The sequence below is a fragment of the Carassius carassius genome, chromosome 48, assembly GCF_963082965.1.
Source record: "Carassius carassius chromosome 48, fCarCar2.1, whole genome shotgun sequence".
Lineage (NCBI taxonomy): Eukaryota > Metazoa > Chordata > Actinopteri > Cypriniformes > Cyprinidae > Carassius > Carassius carassius.
The window spans coordinates 6,765,472-6,778,010 of NC_081802.1; the positions used below are offsets into that span (position 1 = coordinate 6,765,472).

The 12,539-nt window shown below is 41.8% G+C and overlaps 1 protein-coding gene across 1 annotated transcript; it reads right to left on the reverse strand.

The window, feature by feature from the left end:
* Positions 1-580: 580 nt before the first annotated feature.
* On the reverse strand, positions 581-1,961 carry LOC132131167 (hatching enzyme 1.2-like). Its single transcript, XM_059543155.1, has 5 exons — positions 1,815-1,961; positions 1,654-1,732; positions 1,400-1,540; positions 1,194-1,311; positions 581-1,104 (listed from the first exon to the last, which is right to left on the reverse strand). Exons 1-5 carry the CDS (start codon positions 1,881-1,883, stop codon positions 714-716), a joined length of 798 nt encoding a protein of 265 aa, XP_059399138.1. The 5' UTR covers positions 1,884-1,961; the 3' UTR covers positions 581-713.
* Positions 1,962-12,539: the final 10,578 nt, after the last annotated feature.

A 12,539-nucleotide genomic window follows, 5' to 3' on the forward strand; every position in this document is an offset into this window, starting at 1 on the left:
AAACAGATTCAGGTTGCATTTATTGATGCATTGGCAGACAATGTTTAGTGACAGCAGCTTTTCAAAGTACTCCTGAGCCCATGTGGCTATACTTAATAGTGCGTGACGGTTTCTTATGCAATGCCATCTGAGGGTTCAAAGGTCATGCAAATTCAACTGAGGTTGCCTGCCTTGCCCTATACAGACTTATATTTCACCAAATTCCCTGAATCTTTTCACAGTATTATGTATGGTAGTTGGTGAAAGATTGAAAATCTTTGCGATTTTTCATTGAGAAATACAATTTTTGACTTCTTTGACACTTTTCTCATGGAATTTGGCACAAAGTGATGAGCCATTATCCAGCTTTACTTGCAAAGAATGAGATGCTCCTTTTATACCCCAAACATGATACCTTCACTTTTTATCCATTCACCTGTTTACTGTGAACTGATTCACAACATTTTCACTTGGATATTCTATTATACTTTTTTCACTTTTATTTTGTCTCTGTCATAAACTTTTTTGGAGTGTATTGCAAAAATCAAAATCTAAATTTGTTTATATCATGATCAGACACAAAACTGCAAACAAACTTAAGTTGTTTTGTATGATGCTTAATTTTATTTTTCCCAAAACAATCAAATTTCAGAACTAGAACACCACCAGAAAGTAAAGACCATCATCACTATTCATCTACAGAAACATGTTACATATTTAATTATTCCCCATCATCAGCATCCATACAGCTTGTTGATCCTCAGGATGTCGGTGTTGGACATTCCTCGCATCTGTCCGATTTCAACCCTTTGATCAGGAATTGGAGTGATGGTTTCCAGGCCACGACGGATGGAGAAGGCTGTTCTTCCGTAGTGCATCACAGAGCCGTAGTCATATGGAGTGTTTTGGTTGTTGGTGTTTTGTTTCTGGAAGTTGTAGGCCATATTAGGAGAGATGTTCTCCCAGTTGATCCTGACGTACTTGTCTCGATCGCTCCTGGTTTGCTCATGGTAGAAGCCCAGGGCATGTAGGAGCTCATGCTGAACGATGCTGTGATACACACAGCCGAACCTGTTGAGGGAGACCACCTGTTTGCCACCAGTTCTACCAAGAGAAGAGAAGCACCTGAGAGTACAGAGGAAATAAAGGGGTTCAATTTAATCAATGTTTTGGACTAAGGTCAGTTGTTTTTGGTTTTCTATGATTGTTCTCACCCATCTTTGTTTTCAATACTGATGTAGTCGGTCTGAGTTGATCTAGCCACAAAGCGGATGCAGGTTCTGGAGTGAAAGGTGGACATGGCGTTCGTAATCACTGATTTCTCATAAGAAGCTGCAAATGAAAGGGGCACAGCTTTAAATGTTGATTTTGATTAACATGAAGGATTGATAAGTTCAATTCATGAAAGAGATTCACTCACAGAATTCATTGCTCACTGTGCAAGGGACCTCAACTATGTTATTAAAGTTTTTCTTCCAGAAACAGTTGTTGTTAAAGCAGAAAAGAGCATTTCTGGTTTTTGGAAACACAAGATCTCCTTCAATCAAGACTTCAGAAGATCCTGTATTAAAGAGAACCACAATGATGATATAACACAATATATTTATAAACTCTGAACACTTTTTAGAAAGGGGATCCATTGCTGACTTTACAGAAATCTACAAGGTGTCTGACCATTGTTGGTCTCCAAAATCCTTGTAGTGATGTCAACACTTTCTGGCTCGGACACAAACACTCCTTCAAAACTTTCCTCCTGGTGGAAGAAACAGAGATGTTTAAAACGACTCATTTGAGGAACATTGATCATTTAAGCGAGACACTAGATCGGATCTTACCATGAGAGGAGACGCCTGTGAGACGCCAAACAGCAGCAGCAGAATGGAGAGGGAGGCTCTTGTGTCCATGATGTCTCAGTGTGTATAGATGTTCAGGATGCTCCTGTTCTGAGCTTTAGTGTCTTTTTGCTGTCAGACCTGGACTTTATATTCACCTGAGTAGGTGGGTCTTCTGTGGGATTATGGGTAGGGTCCAGAGACTTATGTGTGTAACTAAAGGGTGGAAATCTGACCTCACCTTTTAGTCCAGATAATTGCAGAAACAGACCATAAGTTCAAGTTTATGGTATTTATTGGTTTAAACACTAAAGTACTGTAGACATGCTTTAGTTTTTATTTTCTGAGTGCGCTAGAGCAGTAGCATACCAAAGCAGTGAGAAACAAACACGCTTCCATTTCAGCAGAACTGTGTATTTTGTTATGCAGTCTGATTACTTTAATGAGTTATTGGGATGCTTCATAATAATTGGGCTACATGTAGAAATTTAGTAAAGGGTCTCAGTACAGCTGTTCAAAGTTGAGTTCAAGTGAAACCTGACCAAACAAAAATACGACTTTAAGAGTCGTAATTAGTGATAAATAATAATAATAATAATAATAATAATAATAATAATAATAATAATAATAAATTAATGACTAATAATGATTACCACTTCAGTTCACTCAAATTATTCTGAAAGTCTACTAGACAAAAGTCTACTGTATTATATGGAGTGATATCCACTCTTTCCGGCCGGCAGCCATATCACCCTGGAGCCCGAGACCGGTGTCCCACTGAAGCTAAGCAGGGCTGAGCCTGGTCAGTACCTGGATGGAATACCTCCTGGTAAAACTAGGTTGCTGCTGGAAGAGGTGTTAGTGAGGCCAGCAGGGGGTGCTCACCCTGTGGTCTGTGTGGGTCCTAACACCCCAGTGTAGCGATGGGGACACTATACTGTCAACAAGCACAGTCCTTCGGATGAGACATTAAACCGAGGTCCCGACTCTCTGTGGTCATTAAAATTCCTACGATGTCTTTGGAAAAGAGTAGAGGTGTAACCTCGGCATCCTGGATAAATTCGCCCATTGGCCTCCGACCATCATGGCCTCCTAACAATCCCCATATCTGCTGATTGGCTTCATCACTCTGTCTCCTCTCCACCAGTAAAGCTGGTGTGTAGTGGTCGTTCTGGTGCACTATGGCTGCCGTCGCATCATCCAGATGGATGCTGCACACTGGTGGTGGATGAGGAGATACCCCCTGACTATGTAAAGTGCTTTGAGTGCCTAGAAAAGTGCTATATAAGTGTAGTGAATAATTATTATATGTTTTTTTTATTCAAACTTTCTTTTCTTTTAGTTTGCTTTTGATGAAAATTTTTAATTAAAATATAATTCACTTTTTCTAGGCTTATATTCTGCTGTTGTCTAAGAACTCTTGAAAATTCCAAAATGTAAATGAATTGTAAATGATACTTCCAGTATGTTTATAGTTTTTAGTTTTATAAACGGAATTGCTGGCCCAAAAACTAAAAGTACAATAATTTCTCATCCTCATGTTTTTCCAAAACGCTATGACATTTTCATTCGTGAAACACAATAATCAAGGGATTCTGACTGTCTATATCCAAAAAGCATATAACATTAGTTGATTTGTGTGCATTATTTCAAGTCTTCTGAACTAAGGTGATTGTGAAAAACAGACCATATTTGAAGTTCATTAAAACAGTGATGGTCAGTTTGTATCTGCTGTTCATGAGAAATCATTTGTTTTGTTAAAATTGTTAGAGGGTTTGACTCTTTGATAATGACTTAGGTGCCCTTGAGCAAGGCACTGCACCCCCAACTGCTCCCCGGAAGCTGCAGCATAAATGGCTGCCCACTGCTGTGCGTGTTTGTTCACAGTGTATGTGTGTGTTCACTGCTGTGTGTGTGCACTTTGGATGGGTCAAAAGCTGAGAACAAATTCTGAGTATGGGTCACCATACTTGGCTGTATTTCATGTCACTTTTTCAAAGTTAGTGGACTTATATAAGCAGTAAGGAGTAAAATAACCCGCTCACAAACTGCATTGGTTCTTTCGCATGGTTTACTGAGGGATTATGGGTAGGGTCTTAGTGTCTAGAGACTAATGTGTGTACCTCTGACCTCGTCTGTTAGTCCAAAAACATACAGAATCAGAAATGGTTCTAAACTGATGAATCAAAATTAACATGGATTTTAGGTGCAGGGACCAAATCATCAATGCGGTTAGGACCAAAGAAACATTTAGTCCATTTATTATAAAACATATTATAAAGCATGAATGAGATCTGGAAAGACACTATATAAATATAACATTATTATCCCAGCAACTGACTAAAAAAAACTGGACTAGAGAACAAAATATACAGTTCCACTGAAATGGAAGCAGTTTTGTTTTAAAATTAAATTAAATTAAATTAAATTAAATTAAATTAAATTAAATTAAATTAAATTAAATTAAATTAAATTAAATGTATGCATCTAGCAGACGCTTTTATCCGAAGCGATTTACAGTGCATTCAGGCTATCAATTTTTACCTATCATGTTTTACAGTGCTTATAGTTCTGGGGCCTCCCCTTGTATGCTGCATGCAATAAAACACAAACATTACTGCATTTCCAATTTAGTCTTATCAAAAAGTTAATTTCTCGAACATTGGTATAGTATTTGTTTCTGCAAAGATTTGGAATAACAAGTGAGGTCAGAGTTTCCTCCCTTTAGTTACACACATTAATCTCTGGACACTAAGACCCTATTCACAATCCCCAGTAGTCCCACCTGCTTAGGTGAATATAAAGCCCAGGTCTGACAGCACAAAGATACCAAAGCTCAGCACAGCAGCATCGTGAATGTCTTTACACACCGAGACATCATGGACACAAGAGCCTCCCTCTTCATTCTGCTGCTGCTGTTTGGGTCTCACAGGCATCTCCTCTCATGGTAAGATTGCTGTAGTGTACCGTTTATATCATCAACATTCCTCAAATGAGTCTTTATAAACATAACTCTTTTTTGCAGGAGGAAGGGTTTTAAGGAGTGTTTGTGTCACAGGCGGAAAGAGTGGACATCACTACAAGGAATTTGGATTCCAACAATGGTCAGACACCTTCTGTAAAGTCAGCAAAGGAAATCTGGAGAATCCAGGAGATCTGGTTTTCCTAAAACCAGAAATGCTGTCTACGGCATCCGCTTTGTGGCCAGATCAACTCAGACCGACTACATCAGTACTGAGAACAAAGATGGGTGAGAACAATCATAGAAAACCAAAAACAATAAACTGACATAAGTCCAAAACATTGTTAATATTTATCCCCATTATTTCCTCTCTGCTCTCGGGTGCTTCTCTTCTTATGGTAGAACTGGTGTCAAATAGGTGGTCTCCCTCAGAAGGAATGATTGTGTGTATCATGGTCTCATTCAGCATGAGCCATTCATGCCCTTGGTTTCTACTATGAGCACAGCAGGAGCGATCGCGACCATGTATGTCAGGATCAACTGGGATAACATCATTCCTGATATAGCTGACAACTTCCAAAAGCAAAACACCAACCAAAACACTCCATATGATTACAGCTCTGTCATGCACTATGGGAAAAATACCTTCTTCATCCAGCCTGGCCTGAAAAACATCATTCCCATTCCCGATGAGACGGTGGAAATCGGACAGAGCCAGGGAATGTCTAATTCATTCCCTGAAGTAATAATCTACCTCAGTCTCTATAAACTGGGGAGCAAGTGTGACATATTTACTCACATCAAGACAAGACTAGTTATGGACTCACCAATAGACGAAGTAGCGCTTGGTGGACTTTGCTCTGGCACAGCTGAAACTGGCACATTCACTGGCGAACGAGGAGATGGAGGTCTCGATCTAGGCATAGGCACAGGTGTATTAAATTGCTCTTTGGCTTGTAGTTCCAGTTTATGCCATTTAAACTTACTATCAACCTGCAACTCCAAAGTTTGAAAATGAAGCAGCTGCTCGTCATAATCCTGTTTTTTTAACTGTAGATCCTACTCCTTCAATTTAATCGTTAACATAGGATCAAAACATGGATGACTAGGATCTATATTAGGAAAAGAAAGAGGTTCTCCACCTACCTCAGTTTTAACACTCTGTGGCAACCCTTCCACGGATTCATCCGTTAAAATTCCAGCCTCTCCCTTATGAAAATTAACCATGGTTTTACTACAAATAAAACCAAAAAACCATGGTTACTATAGTTAAACCATGGTTACCACAAATTAACCATGGTTTTGCTAAATTAACCATAGTTTAAGGCTACATAGGGTACCTTCATTAACGAGCCATAAACAAATATCCAAATCATCTTGCCCTTCACTAAAATGTCAAAAATAAACCTCCACAATTTATTTTTATATTTGTTATATCAAATTTAGACCATCTGTGACAAACAACCGGCTGGATGAGCCCCCAATTTATGTTACGGCCCCGGTCTAGGTCAGGACCAAAACCTATGACGCCACAATGATTAGCTGTTTAAGTACTCTTTTATTCTCTTGATCTTTGGATCAATCTGATTCTGTAGCAATTTTGTAGAGTACAAACAATCACAAAATAAATACATTTGAAGAAACTGAGGTAAATTATCAGGGATGAGAAAATTGCAAAACAATAAATAAAACAACTCTAACTTCCCATTATGAAACTAACTTCCCTGCACATCCAAAATAAAGAAACCAAAATACAAAAATCTCACCTCACTCCTTACCTATCCAAAAAAAGGAGAAAAGGGTAATGCCAGAATGGCCTACAAAAACAAAGTAGGCACCCACCCCCTACGGCCTTACGTATAGTTCACAAACAAACACTGAACTGTTAGGGTTCAAGTCATAAAGCTCTCCAAAACCATGTGGTTATCAGCACTCTTTTTAACTACTTAAGATCTAACAGCATTTTCACAACCGCTAAACACACAGGAGACAGCATGTCCAAACAAAGAGAGCCACACAGCACCTTGCTCATGGCTAGCAACAACAAAGAGCAAAAAGGGAGAACACCCTGCAGCGAGGTCCAGGGGAATTTATAGTACAGTCTCCGTCTCTGGTCCAAGCACTGGCAGTCATTCATTAAGCCTTGGACCAATCCTGTTAGAGAATAGAAAACAGGGAACACATCCACAGCATGCAATACTTCCTGGACGTAACAGTGATGTTATCCATATTGCGGTTAGTCTCAGTCTCAATGCTGACCGCTCTGCCCACTGCTTCAGTCATGACGTGCAGCCTTGCGAGGCTTTGGACAGCTGTTCCCGTTTTCTGAATTTTTTGATAACCCAGGGCAAAGCCTATTCCAATCAGCAGAATACCTGTTATCATGGTTCCGAATAGGTACATATCTTCAAGCGTCCATTGTTTAGCCAGCTGCCCCACATGGAAAGAACCTATATGTGGATATATGCGCATATATGAAACCTATATGCAGTGTATATGCACATATATGCTGCATATATGCACATAAGCTACTGCATATATGCTGTATATATGCGTATATATGCAAAATTGAGGTGCATAAATGTGCATATACAGGAAATATAGGTCTCCTGTATTGCTTCTCCATATCCACATATAAGCCCTATGCATACAAGATATGTCTTCTATATAGCTAATGGCAGGATCTGCTCATTATGTAGCTCATATCTCATTTTTGACTGTCATACATGATGCCTAGCTCATATTTTCTATTATCAAGGCAAAAAAGAAGAATTAACGAAAAAAAAACTATGCAAGAACTTATGTATGTGCGAACATGTGAAATTGGTATCACATGTAATTGGCATGTTATGAAATTTAACTATGGCAATATATTAAAATGATATACAGAGCCGGACAGTAACAGAGTACATTTAGAGTACAGTACTTAACTACAATTTTGAGGGATCTGTACTTTACTCGAGTATCATTTTTGGGGAGTACTCATGACTTTACTCAACTACATTTGAGAGGCAAATATTGTACTCTTTACTCCGCTACATTTCTATCCATAACCATAAGTACCCGTTACTTCTTCGGCCCTTCCACACGGAGATGGACCCCCGATCTTTTTTTCCCTCGTCTCAAGAAATATCCACGTCCACACGAAACCGATGTAGTATACATGCCAGACCAGCATGTGGCGCTGCAATTCTGTAATTCTAATATTTTCAGAAAATGTACGGATTCGCCATCAAGACGAAACGCAAAGACGGAGTTTTCAAATATATCCACTCTGGGAACCGGTTTCAAAACATCGGTTTCACTCTTCCAAAACGCCAGATCCGTGTGGACGAAAATGCCTATCCGCTAAAAAATTTGTGCACCGAAAAAAAAGAGAGGAAAAAATAAAAATCTCGGACACCCTATCAAACGTCATTGGATAGCGCAGGTAGGAAGAGGAAGAGGAGGAGGAGGTGGCGGAGGAGGAGGAGGAGGATGAGGCGCGTCATGACAGACCTTCAAAGAATAATAAAGATATTTTTTTTTTTCTGTTCAGTTTTTTGTCTTATTTTTGTTCTTGTATTATTTGATTGTTCTTGTAAATACATAATGTACATTTCTATATTTTGGACTTTTATTTATGTTGCCTAGAAGGTTTTTTGTCTTATTTTTGTTCTTGTACTATATTTTTTGTTTCGGTTTTAACAATAAAGTAAACATGCTGTAGTTTTTGTTTTCTTAGTGCTCCAGAACAGTAGCATATACACATTGAGAATCAAATCTGCTTCCATTTCATGTGTATTTTGTTATGTAGTCCAGTTAGATTAATCAGTTGTTGGCATGCTTCGGAATAATTGGGTTAAATATTTATTTGGTCCTCACCGCATTGTTATATTCACATCTTTACCTAGCTGTTGTGCAGATGATCACTCTTATGTCTACAGTCGTGGCAAAAAGTTTTGAGAATTACATAAATATTAGTTTTCAAAAAGTTTGCTGCTAAACTGCTTTTAGGTCTTTGTTTCAGTTGTTTCTGTGATGTACTGAAATATAATTACAAGCACTTCATACGTTTCAAAGGCTTTTATCGTCAATTACATGACATTTATGCAAAGAGTCCGGACAAGCCTTTTTCCAGATGCCCCAAACAATCGGAAAGGGGCTTCATCGGAGAATATGACTTTGCCCCAGTCCTCAGCAGTCCATTCACTATACTTTCTGCAGAAGATCAAACTGTCCCTGATATTTTATTTGGAGAGAAGTGGTTTCTTTGCTGCCCTTCTTGACACCTGGCCATCTTCCAAAAGTCTTCGCCTCACTGTGCGTGCAGATGCGCTCACACCTGCCTGCTGCCATTCCTGAGCAAGCTCTGCACTTGTGGCACTCCGATCCCGCAGCTGAATCCTCTTTAGGAGACGATCCTGGCGCTTGCTGGACTTCCTTGGACGTCCTGAAGCCTTCTTTACAAGAATTGAACCTCTTTCCTTGAAGTTCTTGATGATCCTATAAATTGTTGATTTAGGTGCAATCTTAGTAGCCACAATATCCTTGCCTGTGAAGTCATTTTTATGCAACGCAATGATGGCTGCACGCGTTTCTTTGCAGGTCACCATGGTTAACAATGGAAGAACAATGATTTCAAGCATCACCCTCCTTTTAACATGTCAAGTCTGCCATTCTAACCCAATCAGCCTGACATAATGATCTCCAGCCTTGTGCTCGTCAACATTCTCACCTGAGTTAACAAGATGATTACTGAAATGATCTCAGCAGGTCCTTTAATGACAGCAATGAAATGCAGTGGAAAGGGTTTTTGGGATTAAGTTTTCATGGCAAAGAAGGACTATGCAATTCATCTGATCACTCTTTATAACATTCTGGAGTATAGGCAAATTGCTATTATAAAACCTTAAGCAGCAACTTTTCCAAATTCCAATATTTATGTAATTCTCAAAACTTTTGTCCATGACTGTAGTGTAGATTTTGTTGATCTAAACTTAATAATGTGATGATTTAATGATTTGAAATTTCTGCTTCTTGAGGTTGATTTTCTATTACAGTCAGATGTACTAATGACTTCTCTAGATTCAAGATATGTCTAAATAATACAACCCAAATCAGAAGACGTTTGGATGTTTTGTAAAATGCAATATAATCAAGAATGTGTGTGTGGCAGGGGGGCGTGGTTTAGCGAAGTCTGCAGCGGGAGAGAGAATCAGGAGACGAGCGGTGAGTGAGTGGGTTGGACGGAAACGATCAACACCTGTTTCTTGTTGCAGTAATTGGCATGGAGAGAGTATAAAAGGCCAGGAGAAACGGGAGCAGTTGAGAGAGAGACAGACTGCTGACGTGACCTGAGAACCAGAAGGAGTAACCCGGAAGTGCTATGCGTTTGAGTATATTGTTGTCACCATTAGTGTTTACGAAGAATATTTATTTTTAAGTTATAATAAACTCGTCAGCAGTCAAGCCGACCCTTGTCCTCTTCCTTTCCTCTTCCTTTCCTCACACGAACTCACTACACTGGTGCCGAAACCGGGGAAAGGAAGAAGGAGTGCCGCCGCCATGCAGAGCCCGTACTCCACGCCACTTGCGGACATCATCTCATCCCTCACAGCCCTACATCAGGAACAACATCAGGCCCTGCTGGACTTGAAAATAGATCAGGAGCGGCGGTTTCACACCATCCTTCAAGCCCAGCAGGAGGACCGCGAGAGGTTCCGGAGCTGGATCTACCGGGAGGTTCGTACCGAGGCCACGGGACCGCCGCGGTTCCCGCACACCTGCCCCTTCACAAAATGGGACCGCAGAAATACCCTGAAGCTTTCCTGGAACTCTTCGAAAAATCAACTGAAGCGTGCGGCTGGCCCCGCGAACAATGACCAAATAGGCTGATTCCCCTGCATTCGGGCTAGTCTCAGGTGGCCGCACAACAGCTACCGGTAGCAAACCGCCTGGTCTCCAACAACCTGAAGCCATCCTTCAGCGGGTCGGCCGCTCCCCAGAGCAACATCGTCAGCGGTTCCGCTCCCTGGACCTGGTGGAATCCAGTCGGACCTTCGCGATGGCCTAGCAGCTCACCAGTGACGTGGAACACATAATCAACCTCGTGGTACTGGAGCATTTCATCGCTCGGCTTCCCAGGAAAACAGCTGAGTGGGTCCAGTGCCACCGTCCCACGTCGCTAGACTCGGTTATCCATCTCGCGGAGGACCACATGGTGGCATGCCCAGGGGTCGGCGAACTCCTTCCTTCAATCTCTCTCTCTCCCTCTCTCCCCTCTCCATCTCTCTCTCGACCTGTCCCTCTCCCTAGGTCCCGTCCAGCCGGCCCTCCTCGTGTCACGCATAGGTGAGCGGGTGGGCAGGATGGAGAAGCTGACCATCGATAGAGCGGACCTGTTGGAAAGCATGTTTTAACGTCTCTTCCTGAGACTGCTCCAGAGGAAAGTCATCACGCTCCGAGAGAACCAGTCTCCCGATTTCGCTCGGTTCCCCTGAAGCAGAACCCAGCGGTCCTGGCTCTGGCGGTTAGGCCCCACTTCTTGCATCCGATAATTCTGGGAATGAACTGGCCCGTGTTTACTGTCTTATTGGGGTCGTTATGTGCGGATGCCTCTTTGGGAAATAAGGCACAGAAGGGGGATGCACATGTGTAGGCGGGAGAGACTGACGAGACGAGACATTAAAACATGCTTTCCAACAGGTCCGCTCTATCGATGGTCAGCCTCTCCATCCTGCCCACCCGCTCACCTATCCATATTATGCCATTCTAAGAGATCGGTTGTATCGAGTGACCCAAGACGGTCGGACAAAAATAAATACAACCCAATTGTTGATTGCGAAGACCCACAGGGAAATGCTTTTCCATGCGGCTCATTCTAATTATATGGCGGGCCATTTGGGACAGGCAGCAACACTGAATCGCCTCATGACCCGTTTTTTTTGGCCGGGCATTCATGACAACGTGCGCAGGTGATGGGCGTCTTGTCCGGAATGTCAGTTAGTGAATCCACCGGCCGCCTCAAAAGCGCCATTGCGCCCACTTCCCTTAATGCAGGTCCCCTTCTAGAGAATTGGTATGGACCTCATCGGGCCATTAGAGCGATCTGCATGGGGACATCGCTTTGCATTAGTAATTGTTGACTATGCAACCCGATATCCTGAAGCAGTGGCTCTCCACAACATTTCCGCTAAGAGTGTTGCGTACGCCCTGTTTCATCTAATCTCCCGGGTGGGGGTTCCGAAAGAAATCCTCACAGACCAGGGCACAGTGTTTATGTCACATACGCTACGCAAACTATACGGATTATTGAGCATTAAATCGATTCGAACTAGCATCTATCACCCACAGACCGATGGCTTGGTTGAACGATTTAATCGCACGCTTAAATCCATGATCCGTAAATTCGTCCAAGAAGACGCCAAGAATTGGGATAAGTGGCTAGAGCCCTTATTATTCGCTGTGCGAGAGGTCGCACAAGCCTCCACGGGGTTTTACCCCTTCGAACTTCTCTACGGTCCCCAGCCATGGGGGGTGCTGGATGTCCTAAAATAAACTTGGGAGGAGGGGCCATCTCAAGGCAAAAATGCAATTCAGTATGTGCTGGACTTGAGAACAAAAATCCACACTTTGGGGCTGCTATCAATGGAGAATTTGTTACAAGCCCAGGATCGCCAGAGCCGGCTATATAACCGGGGAACTAGATTATGCAAATTTGCACCGGGAGAGAAAGTACTTGTATTACTCCCAACGTCGAGCTCTAAGTTAATAGCTAAGTGGCA

Coding starts and splice junctions, on each gene's coding strand:
- LOC132131167 (XM_059543155.1), bottom strand. CDS start 1,883: ATGGACACAAGAGCCTCCCTCTCCATTCTGCTGCTGCTGTTTGGCGTC. Junction 1,312..1,399: donor CACAGTGAGCAATGAATTCT/GTGAGTGAATCT, acceptor TTTCATTTGCAG/CTTCTTATGAGAAATCAGTG. Junction 1,105..1,193: donor AGTATTGAAAACAAAGATGG/GTGAGAACAATC, acceptor CTGTACTCTCAG/GTGCTTCTCTTCTCTTGGTA.